This window comes from Daphnia pulex, chromosome 12 (assembly GCF_021134715.1).
Source record: "Daphnia pulex isolate KAP4 chromosome 12, ASM2113471v1".
NCBI lineage: Eukaryota > Metazoa > Arthropoda > Branchiopoda > Diplostraca > Daphniidae > Daphnia > Daphnia pulex.
This window is the reverse complement of record NC_060028.1, coordinates 543,283-562,248: the sequence shown is the minus strand read 5'-3', so window position 1 is coordinate 562,248 and position 18,966 is coordinate 543,283. Positions and strand designations below refer to the sequence as shown.

Sequence of the window (18,966 nt, the reverse complement as noted above, 5' to 3'; positions counted from 1 at the left end):
GGAATAATAATTTCCCCGTCTCTGATTGAAAAATTTAAAAAAAAAAGTTGATTGAAAAATTAAATTTTTTTTGTCTCATTAGCATACAGCTAGTATAGAGAAAACAAGGTCAAATATTACACAATCTAACCAGTGAGAAAAGACATGTAAAAATCAGACACTAGTACACAATGAAGGTGGGTATATACAGCGGCTCCTTATTAGGAGAAGACGTCGTAATTAGTTAGACTCTAGCAGCTACTAGATGTTCCAGGAGAGAGAGAGAGTTCTCTATTGTTACACACACCCATATAAAATAGAAAGGAGTTCTTCTTCTTCTTCTAACCTCTTTGAACTGAACCCCGAGCTAGCGCCATGTCACAGAGTGTCTAACTCTCTCCTTATATTCTCGGGGGAGCTCGTGCTTGTTCTTCATCATCATCACCAATTGAATTATAACAAGGCTAATAGGCCTACGCAAATCCCCTGGAACTAGTTTGTCTCATTTACTCTAGTGGTCGTGTTATTATTACACCTCGTCATTGTTTGCATCTTTGTGCATATTTTTTGGAACAATTTTGAGTTTAATTTTTGGGTGGGTACCCTGAGGCCTTGATCGTATAAGTAGAGAGAGTTCTAAGCTATACATTGGCAGTATCATTTTGATGGTTTTTAATATGTTGCAGAGTCAGGGCGCATTCACTATAATAATATTCTATGCTGCCCAGCATCCAAGTATTTCTAAATGGGACCCCTGTGTGATTTTTACATCATAGACTTTCACTCCATTTAAGGCGCAGAGACTCAATAAGGCACAAGCTAAGCTGAAACAACACACAATATATACTTATTATAAAACGTGCGCCATTTTGGCGACAAGAAATTCCGTTGTTCTTTATTATTACAGAACCTTGGCATTTATTTTTAATCATTCCCACCAACTGCAAAAAGTTTAATTTCTTGTGTGAGAAATAGTTAAACTTTCGTGATTTTATTAGTTAAGAAACTTTTTTTTAACAACGGTTTTTCTAGCTTTCTTACCGATATTACCCCCGGTCATAATAACGGGCTTGAATTTTTATTTTTTCGGTTTGTGAATATATCACCAGTCTCTTTATTATTTCCTTCCGATTTTGTGTGTTGACGATTCCGACTGGAGAGATTTTCTCACGAATGTTTTCGTTCTCTCTTGACGGCCATTGTTGGTGAAGAATGAGCGTCCAGCGTGAATACAATCGAAAATTCTTTGTGTGACTGACGTGACCGTCTTTTCTTCCGACTTCTTGTTTGACCTACATTTATTCAAACACAACACACATGAGTGCATGAGTCATTGTCAGTCATCGACGAGTTCAATTACCCAGCAATCTGGCGACAACGCTTTCTTTTTTCTTCTTCGTCTGTAATTTTCCGAATTGACAGCAACAACAACAACATTTATAAATAAATACCCATCAACAACTGATCACTTTCTCTTTGCTGGTTGTCAGGTGAAAACGTTGCCGATACGCTTTTTTACCAGAGAGAAGAGAAAGAAAAAGATAAAAACCGTACGTAATGCGACAATTGCTGCTGTGGGGTTTGGCTTTGTCTCGACTATACGCGCCACCTGCTGTTGCATATGCACTTTTTAACGACTTTTTTCCACCTTAAAATATTACACTTCATCAGGAAGATGAGCGGCGGCCCGGTACTACGGAATTCCAAATGGAAGAAAGGGCACGAGTCTAAAAATAAAACGCCCAGGGCCAATCACTTCTTTGCTGTCCAAATTTCAGATTGTCAGGTATTAATCAAAATTCAAAAGCATATGTCCAGTTTGTCTGTGGAGGTAACATTTCAATTCTTGGCAGATCGTGGAAGCAGTCCACAACGTTCACAGGACCATATTGGAGCAGGAACCCGAGTTGAGCAGCGCCCTGGTGTCTCCATCAACTCTCCACATCACGCTGGCAGTTGCACACCTGTCCAGCCCAGAGGATTTGGTCAGGTGATTAACGAGTGTGTTGCACAGCAGGGGGTAGCAATCAGCAACTGTCCATTTGTCTTTGACAAGGGCCAATCAGGTTCTGGAGGAAACGGTGAGAGTCTTCTCGACTTCCAGGCTACAAACTCAACAGCTGGACCTCCACTTGGCACAGGTTGGCCACTTTGACAACAAAGTCATCTACGCCAATGTGAAAGAAGAAAGTGAAGGCACAGAGCACCTGATTCATCTTTCCAAATCGTTACGTGAACGTTGCCAAACGGCCGGCCTCACGCTAATAGACGGGGACAGATTCACGCCGCACGTAACTCTCCTCAAATTGTCCAAAGATCCCAGCCTTAATCGAAAAGTAAAAAAAACAAAATCGCCTTTGGCGGTATACGTGAATTATGGGGAATTGTCATTAATTAAATTTTGTTTTTCTTCTTTTTTCGGTTTTTCTCAGGGGATCAAGGCTGTGGCCTCCCATTTGTACGAAAAACACGTTGATTGCGTCTTCGGTCGACAGGTAACAACAAAATATTCACGCAGTGCCAAATCAGCTGATATTCCCAAGGTTAAACATTTTATTTTGGTGGCAGGTGGTTGAGAGCGTTCAGTTGCTGTCGATGACAGATCCCAAGGACGAAAAAGGCTACTACGCTCTTAAAGGCGAATTCCATTTCGGTACATAGTCAAAAATCCCTTTTAAAATATTATCAAAAAGCCCCACATACATAAACTCTGTTGTGTGTGGCAAATCTAGCAGCAGCAGCCGGGAAACTACTTTTATGTTAATCATTTTTGGAATGTCAAACATTCGATCAAGCAGGAACGGCAGCAGCAGCAGATGAGATAAGAACAGCAGCGAGACTCGATCAAAGAAGATGCAGTACTACCAAACTCCCCTGCTGAGAGCTACGACCGTTTCAACGGGAATGTAGGGGCCGAGTGCAACAGCCCATAACGCAGTGGTTGGGCTCATGTTACGACCGTTGCCTTTTAGCCCATCTTCCCAATTACCATTCCGGCTTTCAGCCAGATATACTACACACACAGTGTGTGTATGCATGCGAGTACAAATGAGTTCCTCGTGTTTTCTTTATGGCGCATTTCCTTTGGCGAAATGCTGCATCACAGTGTGCATCTTCCCTATGCATATTTCTTTCCCCCTGTGTACTTTTGATGGCTCGTTTCGAATAACTTTTACCAAATTTGCCTGCGTTTCTTTTTGTATGTTTTGACCCGTCGTGTTATTTTCTTCTTTAAATAATAATATGTTAACCAGGAGACGTACTGGTAATAAAAATTCTGATGACACGGTACTAGCTTTTTCTTATACTCGTTTCCAAGAACCCTAACTTGACAAAATTGACATAAAATGGGGAATTCCGAGAAGAGGCGCGTGTAATTTACATTGGCGCACGTCAGCACTTTACTAACAAGCAAATTCTTACATTCCGATAAATTAACGACTGATTAAAGAGAATTGACAACAAAAAAACCATATACAATTTAAATTTTGTATTTAAAAAAACAAATACATACTAGATTATTAAAACTTTTAAAATTGTACTCACCCATCTTCTTTCAGGACACATCCAGTAGAGTCCTGTAAGAATAAAAATCTTTATAAGAAACATTGTTTTTAAAGTATTTAACAATTTCAAAAAAGAAACATCTCATAATTGGGTAATTTTGTCAGCACAAACACTCTGAATGTGAACAGTATTTGAAATCATTGATCACAAAATGACAAAGAAATAGAAATGTTCTTACCATGTTGAAAGATCCGTTTGAGAGGTGACACAGCAGCAGACATTTTCCCTCAAGTCCTTTTAGTCATGTCCAGTCAAAAAAATCTCACAATGGCTGGGAATATTTGAACAATGAAATCCATGTTTATCAATGCCTGCAAATTGCATCAAGAGAAACATTTAGTAACACAATAGTCGCTTAATTAGAAATGATTTGGATGGGTAATAAAAACAGTTTTCTAGGGTACGCAAGAAGAATGGTGGGCATTTCACGACATTCCCACGTGTGGAACTCGTACTTTTACCGTTGGCTACATTCACCAATTGTATCAACCCAGAAACCTCAAATTGTGCAAATTTCTTTTCTCATTTTGCTTACCTTTCCTTTGGAAATTTAGAGATGACCATAAATTTGCGATGATGGATTCTCGAAAACTGATATTTGAAATTGCAGCTTCCATTCCATTGATGTTAACTTTGATGAATGTAAGGGAAGTTTGTAAGCTTCATTCCGATCATTCGACTTCGTCCTTCCGTTCCGTCCTTCGAACTCAAAGATACAAAGTTGCCAAGTCAGAAGAAATATCGGTTCAATTTATTTGAGATTTGGCAACGCAGGCAGACGAACTTTTTAAAAGTACTAGACCTCGCGTTGCAAGCGTTGGCCTTCGGCTAAGTCACCGAGCAACCTTGTAAGAATTACGGGAAAATTAGCTAAAAATTTTAAAATGATGTTTTGGCATTCTAGTTTTAAACACCCCAAAAAACGGCAACAAAAATGTTATGTGCACTGTTTGAAAAATTTCGCTGCACGGACGGACGTGGATTTCTTTTGGACTTTATCACTAACATCTCACTTTAAAAGAAATTGTCCCCGAAACCAAAACTGGAGAAGACGGCAAACTTCTGGATGAAGTGCAAACCGAGTTGACGAGTTTCTAGTAGTTTAGGACTTTGTATAAACCTTTCCTGCGTTGCGAAGATTAACGTAACCTCTTGTTGACATACAATCAGCCCAACCATATTTTGATCGTCCAAGCGCCTCAGCCAAACAAGTCGACTTGTCGCTCTTACCTTTTGCTAAGCGGGACTTTAACTGACACTCATGCCCTATACTTTGCAAACGACCGTCTGGAACTTCTCTTTCAGGTAAATTTCAAACGTTTTCCAATTTTAAAAAGAGTGTGCAATTGTCGGATGACGGATGAGATGACGGATCTTCTAGCCGGACAATTAATCGCTGAATCACTGTCGAAGAAGAAGCATCCGAATCGACGACAGACAACCGCAACAACAACACTAAAACAATCACAATTAATTTCACGACCACCATTTTCTCCAGAAAAATCGAATTTTCTTTGTAAAAGTTAAAAATTTTTTATTTCTCGGAAAATGTTGAATAAAAAATTCACAAAAAATTTCTCGTGTAATCCGTGGGACGTTTCATGATTTAAAAATTTGGTTGTTGGTAAATGTTCACTGAATTAAAAAATAGTAACAAAGTTTTTTTCCAAAAACCGACACGCGCAGACACGTCCTTCTGGGGCAACCGACAGGCGGACACTGAAAAGCTGCTGGTACCCGCACAGCACAGCTGACAAGGTGGTGGTAGGGGGAGCGGTTAGAAAATGGTGGGCGGAGCTTGCTGAGCTCAAGATCTCGGAAAAATTGTTCCACACTGGAGACATTTTCATCTTTTAAGACGAAAATAAGAAGATATGAGATTTTGAAAAAATGAACTCGACGGAGCCTGACGACACAAATGTGGAGGATTTCCGTTTGAAAGGGTGGAGCCACTCACACACAAGATATTTCAGATAGAAAATGTTTGGATTTGTTATTTAACGTTTACACGTAAGCATCAGCCATAGCAGACGGAAGATCATGCATCAGAGAAATGAATATCACATTGGTATGCATGCACTCAATCTAAATGTATTTCTAAATCTACTAATAGACTACAATAAAAAGGAATGTAATAAGAAATAAAAGAATAGAAAAAGAAAGTAATGTCGGATATATCATATTTTGTAAATCTACTGATGGACTAGACTCCATGTAGTTTTAGTTAAATTTTAGTTACATAAAATTTTAGTTTAAAACTACATGTAGTTTTAGTCCATCAGTAGATTAAGAAATATATGATATCCAACATTATCCAACCTGACGAAACTGACATTTCCAATGGATTTTAATTATTTTACAACATTTTTTAGCTTAAATAATCAATCACAATCCATTAGAAATGCCAGTGTCGTCAGGGGAAGGATGTAAAATTTGCGAAAATTTGCAACTTTTAAAAACATTTACTGGTGCCAATGTCCCTTCCGCAATAAGTATATAGCTTCATGTCGGATTTGATGATGCAAATGCCCAAATAAACGTCTTCCAATGGAAGCATGGGAACAGTCTGGAAGGCCGCCATTAAAGGTTCGATCATATTGCCGGTGATGAAATAAGCCAATCCGTTGAAATACGCAGGTAAAGTTTTCCAGGGAAATTCCTCCATTGTAATCATCCGTTTTCCAACTATTAATAAAATCATCAGGTCAAATAAAATTCTTGTTAAAATAAAGTTGAAATTTAAATATTACCTTCTCGTTGTGGGCGCATGTCTCCCTTGACGCCGTAGACAAAAGTGTCGGGAATAAGTTTATCCGTCAACGCCGAACCGAGTTTCCTCAACGTGGATATTTGGAAATTCTCGTCGATCTTGAAAACGACGTCGACATCACCGCAAAATTGCCGAACCCAATTAAAGATGGCGGCCATTTTCATCGAGTCGTTCTTGCCATTGTCGATCATGTCCACCTGGATGACATCTTTGTTCTTGGCGCTCTCCTGGTCGACGAGATTTTGGTTGGCAACATCTACCGGTTGGCCCAGGAAGAATGCGAAATTGATTGAACTGAAGAGATTTTTCTTCAGGTCTGGGATTTCCTTGTTGAAAATGGTTCGAATTTCGTCGCGTCTTTTCTGGTTGTTGATGTCGGTTGATGCCACTCCCGAGACGGCCACAAACAAACTGGGATAAAGGGACGTTGCCGCCCCGTTTTTGTAACACCCAGGGACGTTGATGGGATACTTGATCGATAAAATGTCGTTGTAAACGACGCCGAAATCTGGTATGAGTGGTGGCACGTTGACCAATTCGCGTAGACCCAAACGGGCCACCTTAAATAATAATAATAATAATTAATTAATTAATAAAATAATAATTATAATAATTGTGTACCGAATAACGAATGTAGTCCCGCATTCGATCCTTGATGGGCTTGGCTTTTTCCGCTTCTTCATCGATGATCCTAGTGTCCCAAACGGACACCATGTAATCGGACAGGAATTTCTTCTCGTTGACGGACTTGTGGTATCGAATCTCCCAATCGTTTGCTTTGTTCTTCAATTCGATGGTGATGTCATCTTTCTGACCCAGGCAGCTGGTTAAATTCGATTCGCAGTAACTTTTGGTCAGCAAGGCGGTGGCCAGGGCCGTTTTGCTTTGGCAGCTGGTCGACTGGTCAACACCTTTGCTGGCATTGTTGTACATCAGGGACAAACTCTTCAAACCGTCCCGGCACGGGACGTATTGGTAGACAATGCACGTGGACTCGTTGTATTTGATGATAGTTTCATCCTTGGATATGAGGGTAGGATCTTGATTCTTACCGTTGATACAGGGCAAATAACGATACGAAATACATTGATTGATGTCGATCAATGCAGACGACGAATAAGCCATTACAACGATAATTAACGTAATTAAATGAAATGATGCCATTTTCTCTTGTACAGAGGTTACCTTTTCAGAGATGTACCAGGTTGCGTTGCTGATTAGCTACTAATCAAAATCGAATACATCTGCATTGTTTTATACCAATTAAACATGAGCTGTGCAATATCATTTTGATCACGTATTCGCCATCAAACGTGTTTAAGTTGACGTGTACTAAATGACAAGAGTTTGGTATCGAAACTTTCACTCTACTCGGATTATATTTTTCAGATATTCGATCGTCGATAAATCTGGAAAAACCAGTGGCTCCTTTTGTATCAAACCAGCACGTGATCAATTTCAACCGATAGGAATCGTTTTACAAAAGTTTCCATCCATCAAAATCTTGTTTTTCTGTATAGCTTCTGTTCCGGTCGGCCATTTTTGTTTCCTCCCCATTGATTCCACGATCATCCATCAGTTTTTGTAACTTTGACGACATGTGACTCTGGGTATAATTGTCGTCGACATTTTCTAGGGATGTCCTCAATCCTTTTATATTCTTCATCCACACAATTGAAAATGAGCTCCATCATCGTATTATAGAATCATCCATGCACAGCGATGGGGGGATTGAGGACACGCGAACGACTGTCAAAAATTTCAAAATGGCGGCCATAGTGACTTGACGCAATTCGGGCGGGACAAAATAATAATAATAATAAGTAGTAGCCTAAAATAACATATTTCTTTTTATAGAGAGAAAAAGAGATAACAAGAAAGAGTTATATCCTCCCCGCAGCTAAAATAATAGACACGAAAAAAGGAAAGCATATATAGCCTACACACACACACGTATGGTATAAACGCATGCATTTTGTCGGGAAAAGGAAAAAGGTGTCGACGAATCGACACAGCTCACGTATCAATCCGCATCATATGTGGATATAGAAAACCAGTCCACAGCACAGCACTCTCTCTCCATATCAGATGCGGTTGTTGTATTATATATCGCCAGTGAATGTGATGCCTTCCAGGTGAATTATGGCACGTTCGTTCGGGAATCGATGACGTGAGAAAAAAACAAAAATTATATTCGGGAATGATATGGTATCAACCTATGTAATCTGAATAGAGAGAGATATCCATTTTCTTCAGCTCACCTCGTTAATAACAAAATAGATCGAATAGCCCCGGAAGCTATAATAGGCTATTGAATCTAATTATCAATTGTTGTGCGCGGTTGTTACATATCGATGGATATAGGAATATAGGTAACAAGGAAAAAAGGGATAATTTGCATATGTAATTATACTATATGGAAGAAAAATGTTGCGACGTAATTTTTGTTCAGCCCAGAAATAAGACGTCATATTCACAAATGTTCTTTATAAGGAATTTTAAAACGTTTTTCATTGGCGCTCGTATAAAATAAAAAAATAAAAATGTTTGCCTATGATGTCATAATCTTTCGGATGCTGCCGGGAGTAGTATCTACACACGGAATACATATTTGGACATTTGTTAAAATTTATTTGTAATATCCTTTTGCAACATCTAAAGCCGCCATCACTTTCTCTCTCGACTAGAAAAATTCCCCGAAAGAAAATCTAAATTCTCAGGGGCATCTTTTGATCTCGTGTCCGCTTCTGTGTCCATAGTTTTTACCGCCCGGATTTGCTGTGATATACATTTCCCACAGTGATATAGCCGCCCCTGTAGTACTATATCTAAAAAGATGCTACTTATACTATAAGCTTGCACCTTGTGTGCTGCCAGTCACGCCTCGTCCTGTTTTGTTCCTTTTCCCACATGTACACATTTTCGGTGTGAGTGGAACAAGTTGCTGGACATCACGTTTAACCTATTTGGGAGGTGTATAGGCCTCGTCGTATATAATATTCAATCAGCCAAAATGGCCATTTTCCATGTTCATTTTTTCTCTATTCTTGATGGGAAAATATTGTAAAATCTTTGATTTTGGCTTCCCCCCTTATCTATGAGCTTGAATAGATACGTTTCGTGACACACAGGTGTGTGTGCTACATGTAACCCTAATCGCTGCGCGCAGCACAGTCGCGATAGGAATCGCCGGAGAAAATAACACACAAAACATTTTTCTTATTCTTTTTTCCCGAGCTATTATTCCATCATTGCGTCACGACTTGTTTGTTTATTGTGAAGAAGATTTTTTCTTCTTCTTCTTATAATAATAATAAACATGCGTGCCATTCAATATGACTGCAGTAGAGACGATTGGCCAGGCAAACAATGGCACAATGTGCATCAGAACGTCGATCCATCAGCCCGTTTTTCTCTTCCATCCGCTGTATCCATTTCTATATTTCTATTAAAGGTAAAATAAGAAGAAAACCCGTCTCTGCTGGCATTCAATTATTATTTTCTCCGCTATAATATCGTCTGTAAATATAGGCCGAGTATACGACTATACGGTCTCAATCGTTCTACAGCGTCTGAATAAATGTGAAATGCCATTCATCAAACACACCCCGCACACATCACAAAATGAATAATATTTCACGCAACAATAAGAGTACTAGCCTATAATACGATGATGAAGAAACGAAATCACGGTTTCAATCATCATCGTCGATCGATCTTTTATACATCGCCTGCGGCCAATAGCCTCCGGCATTTTATCCATGCCCCACAAAAACAACTCACTGACTGGGTTGTTGTTTTGTTCGTTTGTTACCTTATACAACCATATAGTGTCGTATTTCGACTGGTGGGTTCAAATCCGGAGGAGCTAGCGCAGACACACACTCGCCGGAAGTCGAGGGTCTTTTTTTACGGTCCCGCAATAATTTATGGACATGTAAGAAAACCGAAAAATTTCTCACACGAAAGAAAGAAAGAAAAACAGAACGGACTTTTACCCCACTATATACTGATGGGGATGGAAGGGGGGAAATTCAAGACGTTTACACATTTATGGACTCGAATTACGTCATGTGTGCGGACGGTTCTATTATGATGTGATGTCGTCCCATGAATATTTTAAAGATATAAAAGTCACACACAGCTCGACTCAAAGTGTCGTTTTAGTATATAAAAAGTGAAAGGAATAGTCGAACAAATTTAAAAATTATTATTGACCCGCCAGCGATTTTTTTTAATTTTAATTATTCATCGTGTCGGAATTATAAATAATTTCATATAAATTGAAATTTAGAGAAAACAAATAATTTGGATTTTTTATTGTCTTTTTTCTTAACTTATTTACGATGACCCACCCACCCCCTGTGTATATGCTCGTATGCAAATTGATGTCATAAGATCATCGCGGTAAAGTTATTTCACATGTCTTTCTTCTATATGAAATTATTCCTGCCCCTGGGGCAAATACTTGTTATTCTCCGGGCCGATGAATAAAATAAATAAATTCCCAAACGGAAAAAATATATGCGGAGGAGAGACTATGGTATAGTGTATACATTTTAATTGCCACACAAACTTAGCTTCTTCTTCTCTCGGCAATGAAATTTATATTTCAGACTTTTGAGGGGGTTTTCTGTGAACAAATAGAATAGAAGACCCGCCGAGAAAAGATTTGCATATACTTTGTATATTATCGGTTATAATGGGCGGCCAGAAAAAAATAAATTGACGTGGTGAAACTCACGGCAGCAGCCGCGTCGCATCGAAATAAATATTACAAATTTGCGCTTAAATTATTAGAGAATAAAAAAAGAAAAAAAGGAAAAATCAATGACCCTCTATCCCTTTCACCGCTGCTGCGCCAAAAGAATTTTTCACGTTCATGTAATAGCGGGGCCTCTAGCTGCTGCTATGTAATAAATTTATGCATATTTTGCCAACTGAAAAGAAATAATAAATACCTGGAATAGTTTTCCATCGTGTTTCTACAATTTCACCCAGGAAAAACGAGAATTAGACAATTCCATTTATTTATATAACTGTATTCGGTTTATTCCGCAATAAGTGTGTCAGTTTATTTATTTACATAATAAAATAAGAATTCGCTTTGCTAAGGTATTTAGATCGTTTTATTTGATCGCCAACATTTTGTCCTTATTTAAAATAAAAAGTTTGTTCTATTTTATTTTATTTTTTGTAAAAATAATACACACACACAGCACCGCATATAACAATCCATCAATTGGGCGGGACTGGAAAATTTTACCAAAAAGAAAAGGTGATGATATTGGACACTTGTATGGAGAATAATAACACACATAGTAGATACTATAGTCTATAGTAGTCGTCGTAGTATACTGTGGGTATAAATGGGCACGTGTAAAAGCTATACGTTACACCATTAATAATATATGCATAAAGTCGGGCTGGGAGCGGTGAAACCTCGTTATAAATAAACTATATCCAGCCAGAGAGCCGGAAGGTTTCAAAATGACGAATGACTCCTTTTGATATTCATCATATTCGGCTGAACTGGTGGTGGTGGTGGCCATTGTGTGTGAAAGTTCACAACATCAAAATTTCGCTCATTTTGTTTCGATCGAAAAAATTGACCCGCATACATAATAAAATTGGAATAATAATTTCCCCGTCTCTGATTGAAAAATTTAAAAAAAAAAGTTGATTGAAAAATTAAATTTTTTTTGTCTCATTAGCATACAGCTAGTATAGAGAAAACAAGGTCAAATATTACACAATCTAACCAGTGAGAAAAGACATGTAAAAATCAGACACTAGTACACAATGAAGGTGGGTATATACAGCGGCTCCTTATTAGGAGAAGACGTCGTAATTAGTTAGACTCTAGCAGCTACTAGATGTTCCAGGAGAGAGAGAGAGTTCTCTATTGTTACACACACCCATATAAAATAGAAAGGAGTTGTTCTTCTTCTTCTAACCTCTTTGAACTGAACCCCGAGCTAGCGCCATGTCACAGAGTGTCTAACTCTCTCCTTATATTCTCGGGGGAGCTCGTGCTTGTTCTTCACCATCATCACCAATTGAATTATAACAAGGCTAATACGCAAATCCCCTGGAACTAGTTTGTCTCATTTACTCTAGTGGTCGTGTTATTATTACACCTCGTCATTGTTTGCATCTTTTTTTGAACAATTTTGAGTTTAATTTTTGGGTGGGTACCCTGAGGCCTTGATAGTATAAGTAGAGAGAGTTCTAAGCTATACATTGGCAGTATCATTTTGATGGTTTTTAATATGTTGCAGAGTCAGGGCGCATTCACTATAATAATATTCTATGCTGCCCAGCATCCAAGTATTTCTAAATGGGACCCCTGTGTGATTTTTACATCATAGACTTTCACTCCATTTAAGGCGCAGAGACTCAATAAGGCACAAGCTAAGCTGAAACAACACACAATATATACTTATTATAAAACGTGCGCCATTTTGGCGACAAGAAATTCCGTTGTTCTTTATTATTACAGAACCTTGGCATTTATTTTTAATCATTCCCACCAACTGCAAAAAGTTTAATTTCTTGTGTGAGAAATAGTTAAACTTTCGTGATTTTATTAGTTAAGAAACTTTTTTTTAACAACGGTTTTTCTAGCTTTCTTACCGATATTACCCCCGGTCATAATAACGGGCTTGAATTTTTATTTTTTCGGTTTGTGAATATATCACCAGTCTCTTTATTATTTCCTTCCGATTTTGTGTGTTGACGATTCCGACTGGAGAGATTTTCTCACGAATGTTTTCGTTCTCTCTTGACGGCCATTGTTGGTGAAGAATGAGCGTCCAGCGTGAATACAATCGAAAATTCTTTGTGTGACTGACGTGACCGTCTTTTCTTCCGACTTCTTGTTTGACCTACATTTATTCAAACACAACACACATGAGTGCATGAGTCATTGTCAGTCATCGACGAGTTCAATTACCCAGCAATCTGGCGACAACGCTTTCTTTTTTCTTCTTCGTCTGTAATTTTCCGAATTGACAGCAACAACAACAACATTTATAAATAAATACCCATCAACAACTGATCACTTTCTCTTTGCTGGTTGTCAGGTGAAAACGTTGCCGATACGCTTTTTTACCAGAGAGAAGAGAAAGAAAAAGATAAAAACCGTACGTAATGCGACAATTGCTGCTGTGGGGTTTGGCTTTGTCTCGACTATACGCGCCACCTGCTGTTGCATATGCACTTTTTAACGACTTTTTTCCACCTTAAAATATTACACTTCATCAGGAAGATGAGCGGCGGCCCGGTACTACGGAATTCCAAATGGAAGAAAGGGCACGAGTCTAAAAATAAAACGCCCAGGGCCAATCACTTCTTTGCTGTCCAAATTTCAGATTGTCAGGTATCAATCAAAATTCAAAAGCATATGTCCAGTTTGTCTGTGGAGGTAACATTTCAATTCTTGGCAGATCGTGGAAGCAGTCCACAACGTTCACAGGACCATATTGGAGCAGGAACCCGAGTTGAGCAGCGCCCTGGTGTCTCCATCAACTCTCCACATCACGCTGGCAGTTGCACACCTGTCGAGCCCAGAGGATTTGGTCAGGTGATTTACGTGTGTGTTACACAGCAGGGGGGAGCAATCAACAACTGTCCATTTGTCTTTGACAAGGGCCAATCAGGTTCTGGAGGAAACGGTGAGAGTCTTCTCGACTTCCAGGCCACAAACTCAACAGCTGGACCTCCACTTGGCACAGGTTGGCCACTTTAACAACAAAGTCATCTACGCCAGTGTGAAAGAAGAAAGTGAAGGCACAGAGCACCTGATTCATCTTTCCAAATCGTTACGTGAACGTTGCCAAACGGCCGGCCTCACGCTAATAGACGGGGACAGATTCACGCCGCACGTAACTCTCCTCAAATTGTCCAAAGATCCCAGCCTTAATCGAAAAGTAAAAAAAACAAAATCGCCTTTGGCGGTATACGTGAATTGTCGGTAAATTCGTTCGACATTGACTGTGTGCGACCTCTATATTTCAGCTGCTTCTCAGCAAACAAAAGAACAACAAAAACGGGGGATAGGTGAGAGATGGCGCTCAGGTGGGCGGACCTTTCCCTTAGACACATCAGATCTCTTTTCGCTCTCGTTGTGCAAACATCATGTCGGATCCCGAACAGTCAAGCGATTCTAGCTCAAATTCTAGTAGTTCAGGCTCCGACTCATCAAGAAGAGGAGGCGTAAAGAAATTTCGTCTCTCAAGTGAAAAGTCAGCTAGTTTGGCCGACTGGGTCGTATCGGGTTTAGATGACACTCGAGCGAAAAGTGCTAGAGAGGCCTTTAGACCCAAGCTAAAGAAGAACGCCGACCTGCTGATCAACCCCAATCTAGATGATGCATTCTACATCCGGCTGAAGGCAGTTAAGTCATCTTCGGCAGCCAAGGTCAACATCGACCCAATCGAGAAAATCTACAGAAATCAAACCTTCAAGATCCTTGACTTAGTCAAGCCCATCATGTTTCTAGCAAGTCGGCTCAAGAAAAAGAAGAAATCCCGAGCCGACGCCAAGGCGGTCAAAACAGCTCTGAAGCTCTGGGCGGTGGTGTACCACGACATCACGAACGCGCGACGCCGCAACATTCTGGCCCAAATCTACCCGCAGAATATTGGACTGCTAGACGACAAAGCTGTCCTGCCAACGGGTGGAGAACACCTCTTCGGTCCGAAGTTCACCCAGGCCCTGGTCGAGCAAGTGAAAACTCTGAACGCTCTCGAAAACGCGGGAGCCCCTCGCGCGCCCGGATCTAAAGGTGGTCATGATCAACGCCAATCGAGTCGCGATTTCAGCCACCCCCCTTCATCTTCAGGCGGTCGCTATTCCAATTTTAAAGGATCTCGGTATGTCCAATCTATTCTCCTTTCCTTTTATGGGTTTTTTCTCTTGGACGCATAGCGCGTTTTTATGTTAAATTGTCAAGACCGGCTTTCGATCGGTGGAATTTATCAACGGTGGCCCCATATCTACAACTAAATTCTATTTGTGATCCCGTCCAATTATTCGGGAGCGGGTTGGCTCACCAAGTTGAACTTGATTGACTCATACTTGTCGGTCTCAATTTTTTTTCCTATTTTTGAAGGCCTTTTGAAATTCCTTCAGTTTAAATGGGGGCGTTTTCTTCGAATTCGTGCCCCCCCCCTCCTTCGTTTTAAACTCAATGTGATGGGCGTTCACCAGACTAGCAAGGGGAGTGGTAACCTTCCTGCGGAAGAACGACCTTCGCCTCGAACTTTATTGGGATGAGATTTTAATCTCGGCGCACGGGTATAGAATTGCCCCAGCACACTTCCGTGCTCTTCGGATCCCCTTAGATTCCAAACCGGATGATCATCTGATCAGGTCAAGAGAGCAATTTACGCTTTCGGCACGTTTACAAGAGGCTCTTAGAAATCCTTCTTGGGTGGTTTCAAAGGCAGATTTTACATCTGGCCGTCCGCTCAGTTTTCCCGACGACGGATTTGTCCAGGGCGTCGGATGCATCCTTTTTAAAGAAGGGAGGGGGGCAGTATGAAACGAATAAGGACTAGGAAACTAGCCGAGATTGCCCTAGCAACACCACTGACCTCCCGTCCCTGATAGAGCTAGCAACGGAAATTCCGCTCCTTCTCTTCCCATCCAAGTAGGCTGATCTCCCCGTTGGGGGAGGGTCATCCATTGACAGGAACGAATCCATCTGTTTTATCGCTCGGTGGTTCTCCGGAGTTGTCTGGAAGAACGAACCTTTCCGAAGGAAATTATCGAGCTCATACTGGGAGCAATTCGATCGAATACGCACCCTGCATACCAGTCCGCTGAGGTCGCTTGGAGCAGTTGGTGTAAGCAACGGAACCACAACTCTCTGTTGTCTGGCGTCAAGGAGGTATTAGCTTTTCCTTGTTAATTTTCATTCCAGCAAGAGCTGCAGCACGGTGGGAAGGAACCCTCCGACAACTATTCGTATGAAAGAGTATTGACGCCTTTTTAGACGAAATGCCGATTTGGTGGCGCATCCATGTTACACAGTCCAGCAGGGCTCCCACGAGCTCCAATTTTCAATCAGGCGTTGGTAACTGTCGACCATCAGGGGGTCTTATCTTATATCTTATTATATCTGATTATATCTTGCTTTAAAGACACAGTCAATGTCGAACGAATTTACCGACAATTTGTAAATTGTTCGAGCGAGCTTTAGCTCGCGATGAGCAATTTGGATTGTTGGGGGAATGGAGTGAAGACATTGACTGTCTTCTAACCACCCATCCCGCCCACTTCATTCCCGTTATCATTATATTATTTAACTTGAATTAGGTGCAGCATCTGATTATTGACGGCCCACTAATTCCTCTTTCCTTCTATCTTTTTGCTAGATACAACAATGATAGCCGCAGATCCAATTTCGACCGTGGCTCACCCAATCCCGCCAATAAAGGCGATCAGAACAACAACAACAAATAGGCCATTTGAACCATGGATCACCTTACACATTTTCCGTTAAGCCAGATCCACAGTTTGTTTTTGCTTCCAATTCTGATGTGTCTAAGGGAAAGGTCCGCCCACCTGAGCGCCATCTCTCACCTATCCCCCGTTTTTGTTGTTCTTTTGTTTGCTGAGAAGCAGCTGAAATATAGAGGTCGCACACAGTCAATGTCTTCACTCCATTCCCCCAACAATCCAAATTGCTCATCGCGAGCTAAAGCTCGCTCGAACAATTTACAAATTATGGGAAATTGTCATTAATTAAATTTTGTTTTTCTTCTTTTTTCGGTTTTTTCTCAGGGGATCAAGGCTGTGGCCTCCCATTTGTACGAAAAACACGTTGATTGCGTCTTCGGTCGACAGGTAACAACAAAATATTCACGCAGTGCCAAATCAGCTGATATTCCCAAGGTTAAACATTTTATTTTGGTGGCAGGTGGTTGAGAGCGTTCAGTTGCTGTCGATGACAGATCCCAAGGACGAAAAAGGCTACTTCGCTGTTAAAGGCGAATTCCATTTCGGTACGTAGTCAAAAATCCCTTTTAAAATATTATCAAAAAGCCCCACATACATAAACTCTGTTGTGTGTGGCAAATCTAGCAGCAGCAGCCGGGAAACTACTTTTATGTTAATCATTTTTGGAATGTCAAACATTCGATCAAGCAGGAACGGCAGCAGCAGCAGCAGCAGATGAGATAAGAACAGCAGCGAGACTCGATCAAAGAAGATGCAGTACTACCAAACTCCCCTGCTGAGATCTACGACCGTTTCAACGGGAATGTAGGGGCCGAGTGCAACAGCCCATAACGCAGTGGTTGGGCTCATGTTACGACCGTTGCCTTTTAGCCCATCTTCCCAATTACCATTCCGGCTTTCAGCCAGATATACTACACACACAGTGTGTGTATGCATGCGAGTACAAATGAGTTCCTCGTGTTTTCTTTATGGCGCATTTCCTTTGGCGAAATGCTGCATCACAGTGTGCATCTTCCCTATGCATATTTCTTTCCCCCTGTGTACTTTTGATGGCTCGTTTCGAATAACTTTTACCAAATTTGCCTGCGTTTCTTTTTGTATGTTTTGACCCGTCGTGTTATTTTCTTCTTTAAATAATAATATGTTAACCAGGAGACGTACTGGTAATAAAAATTCTGATGACACGGTACTAGCTTTTTCTTATACTCGTTTCCAAGAACCCTAACTTGACAAAATTGACATAAAATGGGGAATTCCGAGAAGAGGCGCGTGTAATTTACATCGGCGCACGTCAGCACTTTACTAACAAGCAAATTCTTACGTTCTGATAAATTAACGATTGATTAAAAAGAATTGACAAAAATTTCCAGAAACAATTTAAATTTTGTATTTTAAATTCAAATAAATACAAGCTAGACTATTAAAACTTTTAAAATTGTACTCACCCATCTTCTTTCAGGACACTAGACAGGTGGGAAATCCTGTAAAAATAAAAATCTTTATAAGAACCAATGTTTTAAAATATTTAACAAATTCAAAAAAGAAACATCTCATAGTTAGGTAATTTTGTCAGCACAAACACTCTGAATGTGAACAGTATTTGAAATCATTGATCACAAAATGACAAAGAAATAGAAATTTTCTTACCATGTTGAAAGATCCGTTTGAGAGGTGACACAGCAGTAGACATTTTCCCTCAAGTCCTTTTAATGATGTCCAGTCAGGAAAATCTCACAATGGCTGGGAATATTTGAACAATGAAATCCATGTTTATCAATGCCTGCAAATTGCATCAAGAGAACATTTAGTAACACAATAGTCGCTTAATTAGAAATGATTTGGATGGGTAATTAAAACAGTTTTCTAGGGTACGCAAGAAGAATGGTGAGCCTTTCACGACATTCCCACGTGTGGAACTCGTACTTTTACCGTTGGGTACATTCACCAATTGTATCAACCCAGAAACCTCAAAATGTGCAATTTTCTTTAAACTTTTTGTTTACCTTTCCATTGGAAGTTCGGAGATGGCAAAATATTCGCGATGATGGATTCTTGACAAATACATAAAAACCGCAGCTTCTCATTGATGTTAACTTTGATGGAGGTAAGGGAAGTCTGTGAGCGACTGAGCCTGAGCGTCTTCAAGAACAAAGATGCCAAGTTGCCAAGTCGTACGAAATATC

At 40.2% G+C, this 18,966-nt stretch overlaps 4 protein-coding genes and 2 long non-coding RNA genes across 10 annotated transcripts; 3 read left to right on the top strand and 3 right to left on the bottom strand.

Annotated features, from left to right (window-relative positions):
* Positions 1-1,360: 1,360 nt before the first annotated feature.
* LOC124208716 (A-kinase anchor protein 7-like) lies at positions 1,361-3,270 on the top strand. 4 transcript variants are annotated; one of them, XM_046606601.1, is made up of 7 exons: positions 1,361-1,529; positions 1,651-1,765; positions 1,833-1,969; positions 2,036-2,315; positions 2,412-2,474; positions 2,548-2,632; positions 2,778-3,270. In XM_046606601.1, exons 2-7 carry the CDS (start codon positions 1,655-1,657, stop codon positions 2,858-2,860), a joined length of 759 nt encoding a protein of 252 aa, XP_046462557.1. In that variant the 5' UTR covers positions 1,361-1,529; positions 1,651-1,654; the 3' UTR covers positions 2,861-3,270. The 4 variants fall into 4 exon arrangements, with proteins under 4 accessions (XP_046462557.1, XP_046462555.1, XP_046462556.1 ...); XM_046606599.1 differs by having other exon boundaries at positions 1,364-1,765; XM_046606600.1 differs by having other exon boundaries at positions 1,364-1,765; positions 2,712-2,854.
* A 184-nt stretch (positions 3,271-3,454) lies between these two features.
* LOC124208730 lies at positions 3,455-5,267 on the bottom strand. The gene is made up of 3 exons (XR_006880559.1): positions 4,082-5,267; positions 3,725-3,857; positions 3,455-3,557 (listed from the first exon to the last, which is right to left on the bottom strand). It is a non-coding gene; the product is annotated as an uncharacterized LOC124208730 (long non-coding RNA).
* A 258-nt stretch (positions 5,268-5,525) lies between these two features.
* LOC124208705 lies at positions 5,526-7,547 on the bottom strand. The gene is made up of 3 exons (XM_046606581.1): positions 6,938-7,547; positions 6,297-6,876; positions 5,526-6,231 (listed from the first exon to the last, which is right to left on the bottom strand). The coding sequence occupies exons 1-3, from the start codon at positions 7,478-7,480 to the stop codon at positions 5,999-6,001; spliced, it is 1,356 nt and encodes a 451-aa protein (XP_046462537.1). The 5' UTR covers positions 7,481-7,547; the 3' UTR covers positions 5,526-5,998.
* A 5,750-nt stretch (positions 7,548-13,297) lies between these two features.
* LOC124208713 (A-kinase anchor protein 7-like) lies at positions 13,298-17,972 on the top strand. 2 transcript variants are annotated; one of them, XM_046606593.1, is made up of 7 exons: positions 13,298-13,461; positions 13,583-13,697; positions 13,765-13,901; positions 13,968-14,247; positions 17,108-17,170; positions 17,244-17,328; positions 17,474-17,972. In XM_046606593.1, the coding sequence occupies exons 2-7, from the start codon at positions 13,587-13,589 to the stop codon at positions 17,560-17,562; spliced, it is 765 nt and encodes a 254-aa protein (XP_046462549.1). In that variant the 5' UTR covers positions 13,298-13,461; positions 13,583-13,586; the 3' UTR covers positions 17,563-17,972. The 2 variants fall into 2 exon arrangements, with proteins under 2 accessions (XP_046462549.1, XP_046462548.1); XM_046606592.1 differs by having other exon boundaries at positions 13,298-13,697.
* On the top strand, positions 14,422-16,972 carry LOC124208712. Its single transcript, XM_046606591.1, has 2 exons — positions 14,422-15,192; positions 16,699-16,972. The coding sequence occupies exons 1-2, from the start codon at positions 14,456-14,458 to the stop codon at positions 16,784-16,786; spliced, it is 825 nt and encodes a 274-aa protein (XP_046462547.1). The 5' UTR covers positions 14,422-14,455; the 3' UTR covers positions 16,787-16,972.
* Positions 17,973-18,159: 187 nt separating the features above from the next.
* Positions 18,160-18,897, bottom strand: LOC124208729. Its single transcript, XR_006880558.1, has 3 exons — positions 18,787-18,897; positions 18,431-18,563; positions 18,160-18,264 (listed from the first exon to the last, which is right to left on the bottom strand). It is a non-coding gene; the product is annotated as an uncharacterized LOC124208729 (long non-coding RNA).
* Between the last annotated feature and the right edge of the window lie 69 nt (positions 18,898-18,966).